This window comes from Coturnix japonica, chromosome 1, assembly GCF_054131305.1.
Source record: "Coturnix japonica strain WE chromosome 1, WE-NBRP24, whole genome shotgun sequence".
NCBI classification, from domain to species: Eukaryota; Metazoa; Chordata; class Aves; order Galliformes; family Phasianidae; genus Coturnix; species Coturnix japonica.
Window position 1 is genome coordinate 176,413,626 of NC_140663.1, and position 15,070 is coordinate 176,428,695.

At 42.2% G+C, this 15,070-nt stretch overlaps 1 protein-coding gene across 1 annotated transcript in view; it reads left to right on the forward strand.

Annotated features, from left to right (window-relative positions):
• Positions 1-4,248, forward strand: part of LOC107308518 (retinal guanylyl cyclase 2) — a 39,733-nt gene extending 35,485 nt beyond the window's left edge. The window contains exon 18 of the mRNA XM_015852470.3: positions 587-4,248. Within this exon, the coding sequence (XP_015707956.2) occupies positions 587-725 (139 nt within the window). The 3' untranslated portion in view covers positions 726-4,248. The remainder of the gene's footprint in view (positions 1-586) is intronic.
• Positions 4,249-15,070: the final 10,822 nt, after the last annotated feature.

Here is a 15,070-nt window from a genome sequence, read left to right on the forward strand (position 1 = left end):
CAGAGTTGAAAACTAACTAAAGCTCAGCTTCTGGCCTTCTGCAACTCCTTCGTATTTGGTTTGTTTCTGAAACTCTCACTATACTACAATAACTCTGTGCCTGTCAGGTCTTTCATGTGTCATTGTGCCTCCTGTGTCAGACAAGGAGGGACTGTGCCTCTGGGCCTTTCCCATAAGTGTCATTGAACGACCTCAAACGCAAAGAAACCCATCTGGTTAACAAGGAATCTCTGCTATTAGCAGACAGAGGATTTATCAGGCTTGTGATGCACAGTTAGAAATGTACTTCATGAGCAGCTGAAGCCCTTTGGAATTTTAATGGAAATGATGTTTACCTTTACAAAATGGATATCCTTGGTTGAAAGCTCTATGTATTTCACTAAACCATGCAACTCCTCAAGTGCTTTTGTGGTCTCCTGGGACCACGGTTCCCTGTAGTTATGTACCAGAAGTTCTCCCTGCTTGATCTTTGATGGCTTTGAGAAAACCTAATATTTCTGCTTGGTCTGATGCAAAATGATGTAAAATGAACAGCTTATTCCTCAGTGAGCAGGGCCGCTGACTCCTCCTGTCTTCTGTTTTACAGCCACAACTGGTCAGGCATGTTGACCAGGAAACTTAAATTTGTCCTGAGGAACACAAAGAGGACACTGACAAAAAAAGCCTTTAAAGAAATGGGGAGCATAAAGGAGGCTGAGATAAGTATTGAAGAGGAAGAAATCTGAGAACAATGAAGAACTAATAAGACTGTGGTGGATACACTGAAGTCAACCCCAGCAGAGAAGCCCACACCCTACATTTAGTTTCCTTCCAGGTAAAGGAAGTAGAATTGCTACGGCCTCATAGCTCTTGCAGGTGGATGAATCCTGACCATCATTTTTGGTTGAACCTGGGCCCTGCTTCATTGTGATTTCACTTGTGTAATTTTGGAAAGAGAGTAATGGTGGTGGGTAGTAACCACTTCTTCATCAGTATTCCAGTCAGTCAGAAAATGCAGAACAGGCTAAACACTTTGCAATAAATAGATTTGTTGTTGTTGTAGGAAACTCAGGTTTCATGAAGATCAGTACAATTCACAAGAAAGTGTTTTTTTCACAACAGCAAAAAGAGATTCTATACTCCCCCACAAATGTAAATTTTGAATCAAAATGTTTTGGTTGCTGTATGTCAATTTCAGCTGGAACGGTGTCTTGTAAACTGACATTTCAGTGGCAAATGCTGTTTTAATGTTATCTTCAAACTAAAATGACAGTTTTGAAACTAAGCAGTTCGGTATGAATCAATACTTGTTTCCAAATGCCAAAATGGGATTCTGATCAAAATGTCAAAATATGTCATCCTTGCAATTCTAGATCTAAACTGAACCCTCCCTTCTTTTTCCTGCTTTATACACACACCTATGTACTCCATCTAAAACATTTCATGTTCATCATCCCAAAGGAGGATGAAGAGAGAATGTCAAGGTGTTGGAAAACTGAACTGCAGAGAATGATGTTTTGCTTCCCTTTAGCTGAGTGATAACAAGGCATGAATTTTCTTAACTTTAAAGGTGAGGCTGAGAGAAGGAAAGTTCCATCATTTAATCAATAAAAAAAAAAGCCTGAAGCATCACACTTTTTTTCCTCCTCATTCTCTAAGTAGTTTCAAAGCCACTGGTGTTCAAAGTAAGCCATCAGTGAGCAAAAGCAGCTTTTTTTGCCAAGGGCCAGCTCTTGGACTGTAGGTGCTGCCCACAGAGCACTCTTCATCAGTGTCAAATACTTTGGTTGTTGGCCACTTCTCTGTCCATTTTTTTACTCTTTCTTTGGCTTCTAAGAAACTTCTGAGAATTGTTAATGTCGCCCCTTCCAGGCTGCAGAGAACTGCAAATGGGGTAATTTAATCAGTATTGCCACCAAAAGGTGCTCAGTGAAAACACCAAGACCTTCCTCAAGCCCCAATTAAACTCTTTTCAACACAGAACCCGGAACTTCCACCAGTTAAATGGTTTCTACCAGTTAAATGATAAATAACAACCAATAACTCTCTTAGATTACTGAAGAAAAATGTTCATGAAAGGAAGCAAGTCAGACACAAAAGGCTAAGGAAGTTACTGTCAGAGCAGCTAATTCACCATGCTAAGTATAATACGTGCATTATCAAAGTCGTTCATGTTTTAACTATTAGTGAAAATAGGAGGAAACTTTATTCATGCTCTTCAAAATCCAGATTTTACTCTGTGGCATTGGTCATTTTGGCTGTAACTGTTGGCTGTTTTGGATGAAAGCTGGTATTCCAGGTGGGAGAAGCTGGCATTTGAAAGATAGCTGTTAAGGGGCTGTTATGTCACTTCAACTCAAATTTTTAGAGTCATAGAATCATAGAATGGCCTGTGTTGAAAAGGACCACAAAGATCATCTAGTTCCAACCCCCTCCTATGTTCAGGGTTGCCAACCAGCAGACTAGGCTGCCCAGAGCCATATCCATCCTGGCCTTGAATGCCTGCGGGGATGGGGCATTCATCCTTGGGCAACGTGTTCCAGTGCGTCATCACCCTCTATGTGAAAGTTCATCCAGGAAAAACATTCTGTGGAAGATGCAGGTTAAGCAGTTCTCTCTCAGTATACCTCAATACATACTTCCAGGGAAGGATGTCATCTGGGTTGCTCAGTACAAATTTGAGCTTGAAATCAGCTTATGTATATTTTCCGTAGTCTTCCCATGTTAAAAACATTCGTCAGAGCTGTTCTGTTGCATAGCTTTGTGGCTTACAATAACTTTCCTCTTGTCTAAAAACGCTTCTCAGAAATTCATGTTTTCTATGGGAATCTGATGATCTCCTCCACCTTTGCTTTTGACATGGCATTTCCTCTGAAGTAAGAGTTGGATCATTGGGTTTGCCTTGTGTATGACTCGGTGTATTCAAGGCTGGCCTCCAAATGAAGGGAAACACTTACAGGAACATAACGAAGTGGGTGGCAACCCTGCCCACAGCAGGGATTTGGAACTAGGTAATCTTTGAGATCCCTTCCAACCCAAGCCATTCTCTGAAAGGAACATTATCTACGTATAGCTCTGTAAGGTGCAGTCAGAGACTCAAGATATCTGTCAGCTTCAGGAACATGCCATCATCCCTCCTGAATGACTTCTCATTGATCCACTTATATGGCACTGTAACAGTGAGCAGGCAGGAGAATAACCTTCTATTTCAGATATGTGTTAAGTTGAAGACTGTAAATGCATGAGGAAAAAAACCAACAACAATACAGTAACAACCATAAAGCAACTCTTCAGTTGACCATGGTGTATATTTTCCACCTTCAGTGGTCTACATATAGGCATGGATACATAAAATATGTTTCAGTCTTAGGGCATCCTGCTTTTGATTTCATATTTACACACTAAAAATAATATTTTGAGTGTGTTTTTTGTTGCAAAAGGAGACACTGTAAAGAAAATGTTCAATAGCTGTAAACTTTTTTCCAGCTGAAGAGCATTTGTACAAGAAGATTTCAATCTGCCCTTCTGCACACAGTTTTTGAATTCCTTCTTCAGTCTGTTGTCTTCAAAAATAAACAGCATTCTTTGAATTCACTAAAAAAAAATAAAATAATAAAACAGTCAATCTGTGGGAAAAGGGAGCAGAAAAGCAAAGTTCTGAACACTGACGACTTGAGTAATCCCAAGATAATTCTAAATTCACTTTGAAGCCAGCGGTGTTTTTTTAACTCTTAATTCCAACAGGAAGAGGCCAAGGACTCATCCCAAAGTGTGATAACCTCTGCTGTTAGAAGACTATAAAACATATCTATAATTTCCTGGCATTGATCTGTCCAGACAGGTTTAGATTGATGCATGAGATTTCTTACCGTACTTAATGTAATCATTGTATCACACTCTTTTCTTGTTATTTTGCTCCTAAAATAGTGTCTGAGTTTTATAAGAGGAAGATATTTGCTGGAAGCAGGAAATCTAAGTTTTCTAGCTTTACATACAGCATCTCAGGTGATTGCAGACAGATCTCTTGGTTGATTTCTTGGACAGGCATACACTCAGGAAAATACTATCAACCAGTGATTGCAGGAAGGTTTGCTGCTCATTTTATGGGATAAATTTTAACGTAATCATGCAAATCATGCTGGCAGCTGTAGGAGGTGCACTTTTGTCCAATACTCGCTGTCCAAAAATAGTTTATATTTCCTATAGGGTCTACAGTATTTTTAACAGTGAATTAAATCCAAATGTCAATAAAGATCTTTGGAGACCTGTTCCTCTTTGTGAAAGTCTTGTTCTTCTTTGTATCTGTGTCTTTTTCAGATTACTTCTCAGCACTCACTACTGATAAATCCATATAGAGAACCCCACATATTCACTCAGTTACTCAGTTATTTAGATACAGATCTCAACAAAATCTCAACATGCCCAAACCAGGAGCAACACAGTGGGGTAGTGGGGGTGGTGAGATGCAGAAGGGCATAGATGAGTGACTGAAGAGCTATAAGGAAAAGGCAGATTTAGATTAGATTCTTTATTATGAGGTCTGTAAGTCACTGTCACTGCTGCCCAGAAAGCTGTGGGTGCCCCATCCCTGGAGGTGCTAAGGATGTGGGTGTGAGCAGCCTGAGCTGGTGGGTGGCAACCAGCCCCATGGCAGGGGGCTGGAACTGAATGGGCTTTACGGTCACCTCCAGCTCAATCATTCAATGATTTTGTGATTCTATAATTCTATGATTCTGTGATTTAGGAAAGTTTCCCACACTAGAGGATGCAAATGTGTAGGGAATCATGCCACATTTTTCATTGGAAAACACTGAGATTCTACCCTGGGATTTGGATGAAGGCAGCAGAGGGGTTGAGAGCACTTCTGCATTATTACCCCTCTTTGAACTCATGAAACTATGCTGTCTCTGACATCCTCATGCAACAACATCTGCCTACTCTGAAGCTCTGGTTATTTACCTTGGCATTATAGGGATTTGCCCTTTGGTGATGAGGTCAGGGATAGCATGGTCGCTGCAGCAGGAGCCCTCCTTTCTCTATAACCTTCTGTCCTCACATCAGTAATGGATTTTTCCCTCCTTTGAGTGAATGTAGTTCATCAGGTCAACCTGCCTCCTTCTAATTGTGCAAGGTCTTATACGCAGGGATAATATTAAAGCTCCCTCTCTCATCTACTCACACTCAGAAGCAGTGGTCATCAACTGGTTGCCCACGGACATCACAAGTGAAGCTGGGCTAAGGACGTTTTTCCTCTGTAGTCATTCATACAGTCATGGAATCATTTGAGGTGGGAGGGACTCTTAAGGGTCATCTAGTCCAATTCACTAACATCTTTGTGCTTCCCTTCAGTCTTGCCACAGAGTCCTAGCATGATTCTCATCAATAAATGTGTAGGTGGGAGAAGGCAGAAAACCACTGATTCTCCATGCTCACACTGAGGTCCTATGGAATGATGTCCTTAGATAAAGATTCTGCAGGCAAACTGCCTGATGAAGAGTTATAGGATTTCTGGGTCAACTTGTGAGGGTGCCAATGTAGGTTACAGAAAATCTGATGTAAGAGGAGACCAGGAATGAACTATGTTGGTCATTCTTATAATGATCAACTCCATGTCCTGCACAGTGGAAGAAACACCTCATACTTCTCTGATAGTAATTACTTTACAGCTGTTGGTATTTTCATTCATCATCCTATTCTTCATTCACCCACTTTTTCACAGCCCTCCTCAAATCCTGGCTTCATGATATCTGCAGATCTCAGTCTCCCATGGTTTTCCTTCCTCCTCTAACAAGTAGTTTTCACTAGATGATCTTAGTATGTCTTTTCCAGCTGTAATGATTCTATTGATCCACGACTTTTGTCCCTCACATTCTCACTGCGGGGTACAACATAGTCTCCTTTCCTGCACAGAATCCATTAAACACCTGAAAGTCAATTAAAAAAATAACCTACTTGTTCTCCTAGAAGACTGAAATGTTTATATTCAAAGGAATTAAGCCCCTCTTCTGCCAGGACTTATGAGTCAAACTAGGTAGTGCAGGCTGCAGGCACTTTCAAAGACCTGTACAACAGACTGCGAAAAGAAATGCATTCAGTTTCAAAAAGCTAAATGTCTGAAACATTAACATATGTGGAGAAGCTCAAGGAAAGTGAATGTTGGGCCAAGGACCAATTCTGAAGTATAAAGTCACAGAATGATAAAGTAACCTTAGTTGAAAGGGACCCATAAGGCTCATCAATTCCAACTCCTGCATGTTATATCTATTTAGTCTTGATGTCCAAAGATCACGATTCAATGCATGAAATTCCAGTTGTTCTTGAACAGAAAACATTTATTAAGGCTGAAGTTTTTTGTTATTGTTGCTAGAATTGGCCGAGTTGTGAATGTTCTGCAGTTTCCAAATGGAAAATGGACTGGGTTTCTAACAGTTTGCCTGCCAGACACCTCAGCTGCCCGCCTGTTGGGCCTTCTCTCTTATCCCAGCCCCACTGCAAAGCAGCCCTGGAGGCAGATGTCTCAGCTCCAACCTCCTCATCCAATTTCCTTCTTTATTTATTTTCTTTGTTCAGAAGCTGGAACTGAAATAGTATTTCAAAATCCTGAAATCCTACAGGAAACCAACTGACCTTTCTCCACAGCAGTCAGAAAGTTGTAGGCAGGAAGAGAAGACAGCAAACAGAGTGTGTGCCTTGAACTCTGGTCTTGAACCTTTTGCTCACCAGGAAGACTGCATTGTCCGAATGTTGCATAGCAGAGAATAACATCTCGTGGTAGATGGTACTACAATTAACTGCTTTAGTAATCAGAACAGATTTCATTATTCATTATTCAGTATTTCTTATGTAGTGGAACCAGAGGGATTTACTCTTGAATTGAGAGTGTACCTTTAGTCTCTGCATTGGTGGTGGGTGGAAGGTTGGACTAAATAATCTTAGGGGTCTTTTCCGACCTTAATAGTTCTATGACTCTTTGATCTTTGCTCTGACACATCGTTGCTTTAAAACACAAGCCTGAAATTTGTTAACCTGAACAATTCTAACTTTAAAGGAAGTTCAGGCTTGGATCTGAGCACGCGTTTGTGACTCAGGGCTGTTTGTAATGAGAAAGCATCACAGGAGCAGAGTGTTCCTTGCCAATCCTCGTTCTGAACCGTCTGTGAAGTCTTGGCACCGGGTCCTGAGAACACTGTGTGGAAATAAAGCTTTTGTTTAACCTACTTGTGTGGGCTCCTTGCAGAGGTGATCGTCTGCCTGGCCAAATTTGTAACTTTAGCTCCCCAGACACCATCGCCACTCAGAAAACTCCAGAGAGAATAATCACAGGTTGTTATCCAAGTAAAGTGCCAAAATCTATTCACAGATAGATGTCACTGAGGTTGCTCTGCTTGGCTGCACCTGTGATGGCTGCAGCACAGCTGGGGTGAGGAGCTATGACATGTTACTCATGGTGGATCCAAGCCTAGACTCAGTAAGCAGAGTGACCAAATGAATGCTGCTTTGGGGGCTATGGAGAGCAGGGATCAGCTTGAAAAGGGAAAATATAGCACTGAGGTCTTGAGTGGTCACAGGTGTAGTTTGACAGTTGGACTAGATGATTTAGTGGTCTTTCCAATATTAATGATTCTGTGATTCTGCGGTTATTTAGGTGGAATGAAACTGCCATCATTTCATGTTCAGGCACTGCTGTCTATATGTGCCCAGCCAGCAGAAGATTGGCAGGTGGAAATGTACTAAGTGAAGATCCTCCTCAGCTGCAGAGCCCTCCAATTGTGGTGGGATGGCAGGTTTCACATCCTCAGAGATCTTGAGCAAATCATTCATTCTATCTGAAATGTCAATTTTCTTCTGCCACTGAGCACCCAGAATACCTGGTAGGAATATTCCTGCTCCCAGAGATAGACTCACAGAATTGTATTATAGAATGACTTGAGATTGAAGGGACTTCAAAGATTATCTAATTCCAGCCCCTCTGCTGCAGGCAGCTTTGCTGACCACTGGATCAAGCACTAGATCAGGATAGAGATAACCTCAGTGTGTTTGGGAGGGGCCTAGAGACCACCAGTGGTAGCAGTTTAACAGCTGAATCCAATACACAGGAACTGATCACTGGCTCAGACAGAGCTATCATGATGCTAAGAAGAACACATAGGTGTAATGCCACAGTCAGTATACCACATACACTAGTCGGTTTGGTCACAACTGACATGATATCCATGTTGCCAAAACAGTATGAGTGCAGTGGCATGGTGTACTTCTCCCTATGCAAGGCTTTGAAACATGATCCAGGGCAAACACAAAATCATGAACATAGTCTACAAAAGGACTTGCAAATCTTAATGACTCCAAGGGCTGGAGGCTGTTTTCCCAAATGGGAAACCCAACCCAAGTCAAATGAAGGTGTTTTAAATGAGTTTTTCTGTCTCTTTGCATCCACCTCAACAGGGAAGGATGACTTTATTGCCATCTAAATTCTCCTATTTTCCATAGGGCACTATTGCTTCTGTGAAGTGTGCAGGTGCAAATCCCTCTGCTCTTTGCAGCTATGAGGGGAAAAGAGAAAGAAAATGATTTTGAGCTCTCGCTGGATTGACAATAAAACCCACAGGGAGCCTAAAGGAATATATCTCCTCCCAGCAATCATAGCCACTCTGCTTTCAGTCCAAAACCTCCATACTCCCTGCAATCTCTTGGTCATCCAGACTGGCACTGCATAAGGAAAAGCATATCCATGCAGTTCTTTTTATGCAGTCCTGTATTTGCTGTAAGAAAAGGTCCTGCAGAAATATTTTGCTCTGAATTTTGTGCAGCTGACTCAGTTGCAGCACGGTCTATTTATAGAGAAGGAAAGGACAGATGAAGAGCTCACAGGTCTCTCCAAGTTGATAAAATTTATATATACATGTATGTATATTAGCTATGCTTATTTCATTTTCATGCTGATGTTTTAATGGAGCTGAATGTTAACATAGTCTCAGCCAAGTGGAAAATCTTCAACATAAATAAGACTAGTGACAGCCCACGACAACCACTGCTACTCACATCTGCAGCATTCAGACTGAAGGTGCAATTTGGATGACAGCATTCTTTGCCATACGTCAGTACATATGCGTATTCACAAGTATGTGTACAGAAAAAAAATGCATCTGCATGAAAAAAAAAACACGCTAATCAGCAGCCACCAGAGGGCAGGCAAAGTATATGTAAATCATCTGTCCTATGTGTTCCCTGCACATCAACAAACGAAATGTTCAGCGGTCAGAAAGATATTGCCAATGTTTACTTTGACATCTCCAACAAAGTTATCACTGGTGACCTTCTTATTGTGGACCTCAAGCCTTACAGCAGCCTCATGTTGCACAGTGTGCTGGCTGTTTTATTACTTTTCCAGAAGCTGTCTGTGTTTTTCAAGGATGAAAGATGGGAGTGATATACCACAGGGTAACCACAGGGAGCTCTTGCTCAAGGAAGTGTTGGAGTCACCATCTCTGGAGGTGTTCAGGAATCATGGAGATGTGGCTTTGAGGGACATTGTTAGTGGGTATGGTGGGACTGGGGTTTGGGTAGGACCTGGTGATCTTAGAGGTCTTTTTAAACCTTACTGATTCTATGATTCTGTGATCATTATAATGGTGAGAAGACCCAGTGCTATGGCTAAAAGAGGAGTGGACATCGTCCTACGTGTGTCTGGAGAAAGAGGTAGGTCACTTTTCAGCAAAGGTAACCTGAAATTACTTTTTTGCAGTCAGTGGGTATTCACTGATATACAGTAGAATTGGTCCCTTCCAAACTGTATTATACATTAATCAAGAGTATAGTACTGGACAAGAAAAAAGAAATGAAGTCTCAATCCTGCAAGGATCATATGAAACAATGAGCAATATGGCCATACCTGCAGGCCTCAATGCTAGAAGCATCCTCTTTCCAATACAGACACCCCATATAGAATATCCCAGTTGAGGGTCCCACCCTTGGCTCCACACAGCACCACCCAAACTCACACCCTATGCCTGAGAGCAGTGCCCAAACACCCTCTGAGCTCCAGCAGCTCATGGTGATGCATTGGCACAAACTACCCAGAGAGGTGGTGGAGTCTCCATCCCTGGAGGTGTTCAAGAACCTTGGAGATGTGGCACTGAGGGACATGGTTAGTGGGCAAGGTGAGGATGGGTTGGGGTTGGACTTGATGGCAACTTTAGTGGCCTTTCCAACATTAACACATCCAGGTGGTTCTGTCTCCCACTGTGAGAAGGATTCATTTCCTTTAATTTTGAATCAGTTTCTGGTTTTTTTAGTCACTCTCCACTCCTGCTGTGTTTACAGGAGAAAGTAGGAGCTCCCTGTGGGTGATTCATCACAGATATCTTTGATATCTGCTGGAGAATTAAATGAATCACTCATCAAGAAGGGCTCCTGTTTCCCTCCATGATCTGTGGAGTGGATTGAGATGGGCTTGATAGATGTCAGCCTTATAGATGTCTACATTTAATCAGTGATATTTCACCTCTTTGGTTTACACGGCAATCCTGCCATAACAGGGGTGTGGAACTGGATGACCTTTAAAGTCCCTTTCCACCCAAACAATTCCATGATATGATTCTATTATATCATTCTGAGGTGAGGTTACTGATTTGTATAAGGAAAAGAAGATCAGGAGTTTACTCAGCTCTTCACTGTTACCCTTACAGGTTTTACTAAATGTGCTTGGCTGGGGAGGAATGGTACATGTTTAAGAAAAATTGTATGTGCTTCTGTATTCTCCATATTTCACCTCCTACTGGAAAAGCAGCCACAGCAGCTCTAAAGTTTTTGCTGGGAAGGGTGCATTTTATTACTCAGAGAAGGCCAATGTTTTGCACAGACATGTTGGAGATAATCCAGAATCCAGTTGTGGGTTATAAAATAAAAAGAAATAATTCAATCAGTGATGACGTAGGGATGGATCAAGGGGCTATGGGAAGGATCAAAGGGTTTAAGGAACAGGACAAAAATAGAGTATTCGAAGTCATTTCTTCTCTCCCTAGGATTATGATTGCAAAATTCCCTTTCAGGGTTTGCCTGAAAAATCAGGTCAGATAATTAGAGCAAAGCACTGATCTGATCACACTCTTGATCATCAAGAGTTCGAAGATTTTCATGATCACATTCAAGACCTTGCAGATACAATGCTGACAGTTCAACAGCGTTTAATAACTTAACGACATTTTGGCAATACCTGAGCCAATAGTGGGGACTAGAAACAACAGGGGAAAAGACCAGCTTTCCTCTTTTTTTCCCTGCTCAAAACAAAAGGTAAAGAAGGAAGAAGAATGGATCTGTTCTGTGCATTGCTTGGAACCAGTCAATTCATTGATCCTTCTGTTATTGCAGTGGTATGAGAAATATCTGCAAGCAAAACCACATCAGTCCCCTCTGGGGGAGACATTTCAAGATGAACCAGATCTGTCCCATGGAGCATGATTTCCTGACCCACTGATAGAGTAGACACTGCAAACCTCTTCCTGACAAGTCACATCTGGGTGCATGGAGGAGTATGGTGTGTCCCAGGAGAATTGGTCATGCATTTTTTTTACCCTGATTTTCAGATTTACTTGACAGCTACTTGGGCTTCTAGACTATTGGTAGCTAGTTTATAGCTAGATCAGGTATAATAAGGTATACCTCCACTACAGTTGCAAGTTGAGCAGTTAGAGTCTTGCAGCAAGAGTGTTTTCATGGTCCAGGGTCAGGTTGACTTGGAGAAGGTTGTGGTTGGTACCAGAGGAGACTAAGCCACTAAGTCCAAGGAGGTGCTGAGAGTACTATCTCCCTCCAAAGTGACTGATGACAGTGTCTGAAACCTGCAGGTACTGCACAAGGAAGCCAAAGAGAGGAACCACAGCTAGTCTGGTGGTGAGGTCAACCCTCCTACCCTGCTATTTACCAATGTCAACACCAAGGCAAGCCAAAATCCCAGCATGTAAAACATCATCATCCTCCCAGTGGCAAAATTCCCTAAAGAGCTGGAGGAACAGAAAAAGAGAAGCTCTGTTTCTCAGTGCATTATTTTTTATTTAAAAAAAAAAAAAAAAAGAACAGGCTATAATCAGAGCTGGAGGAAATAGAGCAGAAATATCAAACTTTGTTTAGTCTGGGGAAATATCATTTATAATTAGAGATGGGCATCCTGCTGACATGATACAACCTATTTTAAGCGTGAGGTGAGCACATGGTCAACTGTTAATCTTTTGCAAGTGATTAATTCTGCCAGTTCATCTCTGACTGGCTGGTTTCCATTATTTTCTTTTTAATTTGTAGTCTCTGAAAAGCAACTAGACTAATGCCATCTCAAGATAATGATGCTTATACTGGCAGTGATGCCTTGGAGCATCTCAGTAGCGGGAAGTTTTGGTTTCTGTTTATTCATGGCTATTCGTCTCCATGCCAGCTCCAGCAGCCAAACTTGCTGTTTTCTCCCATGGAAGATTGGGAATCCCATGAGATCTGTAGGGGTTGAGTCTGTGGCAGGAGTTGGCTCGTGGTTGACCTCGTGTGACCATGCACCAACTAGTGGTCCTTTTTTCTGAAGTGATATTTGCTTGTTGATGCATCCTGATGCCTGAGTATGAGGAGGGGCCAGGTCTGTGCAGATGGGGTCAGGGTTCTCTCCCTGGGAAAGACATTATTAGATCAAGAGATATAACCAGAGAAACATCATCCCTCAGGTGTCACCTGGAATCAGCCATAGGTTGACCCATATCTTCTGAGACCCACACAACAGAGCTGGAGGTGCAGCAATAGTAGAGTCTGTGGGAATAATTTCTTCTGTTTCCATATGTGGATTAAATTTATTTTTGGAAGACTTTTTCCCCTTTCAGTGATGGATCACTTTCCTATTCATGCTCCACTTGGAATATACAACAGAATTCACTTCTCTAAGTAGCCAGTCCACATGGCTGCCGTGACATCAAATTGGCCATCAGGTCTTCCTGGCTCAGTGACAGGAGGTGAAACTACATACCCTTGTGCTTTGGTGAACTTTCTCTGTGGGTAATTCCTAGCTGACTAAAATAGCATGGAATTAGAGAAGAGTTTCAGCTTGGATGGCAGGTATTCCTCAAGAAAACAATGTTGAGCTTGTGCCAAACCAAACTGTGTAGCCATTCACTAGGGGTGATGTCACAGGATGGAGCAATAGTGGATAGTTAGTTCAGGCATTGCACAAAATGTCAAGGGCCATGCTGCTTTCAGATCATAAGCTTACTTCTTGATACATGTCACGCTGTCACGCTGGAAAACATTCATTAGACTTAAATAAATACTGTGATGTGAATCATGACTTTGTAGGATACTCTTAAAACATTAAAGTTTCTATAAGGGCACAAGGACATGCCCATCCTTATATTTGCCATGCAGGGTAATGTCAATCAGGGATAATGCTGAGAGAGTTGGGGTTGTTTAGCCTGAAGAAGAGGAGGCTCTTGGAAGACCCAACCTAATACCCAACCTAAACCTCCCTTGTCTCAGTCTAAAAACATTCCCCTCTTGTTCCAGAAGTTGTGGGTCACTGGGGGTTTTTAAAGTTGGGTTGGACAAGGCTACTGCAAGTAATAAAGCCATTGTTTGCTTCTTTTCTATTATATACTCACCATTATTTATCGTCTTTGTTACACACTTAAAACAGCAACGTATGCAAGATGTATTTACTATGCTATTTAACGAACCACATCTCACACATCTGTTGATGCTTTCACCCAGAGCCTCCCACTACATTGCAGATCTGGAAAAACTCTGACTCACAAAGGCTGGTGTGCTACAAGAAACCCATCAGCAACTTGTTGTGGAGGGGCAAAGGCTGCATGCTGGCATGTGTTGAACAGAACCCTCAAAGGTTTTTGGCACATGGGATGAAAGGATATGCCTTTTATCTGTCTTTACCAAGGGACATGGTTTAATGGTATGGTGGGTTGATGGTTGTTCTCAGTGACCTTAACTGTCTTTCCAACCTTAACGATTCTATGATTTACCAAATGGATCCAGACAAGCAGAGCAGAATTTATGCTGTCCAGGAGAAAAGAGTCAGCACTGCATTTTTCTTGTTGTTGTTGTTATTATTATTATTATTATTATTATTTACCAGTGGAAATCAATGCAAATAATGGTCTAAAGGTGGGAAATGTCCAGTGCTGAAGCCAGACTTCTCCTCTATGGGCTTTGCATGGCACGGATGTCCTTAGCACTCACCACTGGCACTTTGGAGTGTCTTCTTCGTGCAGGGGAAGCAAGGTGTCTAACATCTGCCAGCACTTGTGACGTCTTCCAAGAGTGCACAGCACACTGTCTCAGAGGAGAAGGTCTGTGCCATCACAGACACATGTGCAGCACTGCAGCACAATGCCAGCAGTGGCAATGGTGGAGATGGTCCCCATAGGCATAGGGTGTGAGGTTGGCTGTGAGCCTCGGTGCCATTTGGGATTCCACGATGGGGTGTACTAGTCCAAGGGAGATCAGGACACAACTAACAAAGCTAAGACTCAGCTTGCCCCTAAGACATCTAGTCTTATCATCCTAAGGATCCTAGAATCATAGAACATCCAGTCTAGAGCTGGCAAAACCCTCTCAGAACTGGTATTTCTGGAAACTGGTGTGTGAGGCCAGTGGACACCAGCCCAGTGACCAGAGCACTTCTGAGCAGAAGACAACATGAACAATTCTCATCTCTCCAACCCATCCACATGACAACAAGGAAAGAAATCAAACCAATGACCAAGGAAACACTAAGGAAAAAAATGATCAAAGGAAAAGAAAACCAGGTCTGCCTCATCATCCTTTTCAGAAGGTATTTCTGCTATTACCCATTCAAGCATGAAATTGAGTTTATCCTTTCCCCCAGGGGTACATCTCACTGTTGTGTCACAGAGAGAGGCTGGAGGACAAAGTGCTGTGCTCATCCCTCTCCAAAATTACCCTCTCCCCTCACACTCCATCCTGCACAGAGCTGATGGGTTTGCCCTTTTAGGAGTGTACGTGGGTCTATGACCCTTGAACAGTCCCATCTTTATTATGGGTCTATAGGGCTGTCTACCTTCACTTTGTCCCCACAGTTTGCCCCAAC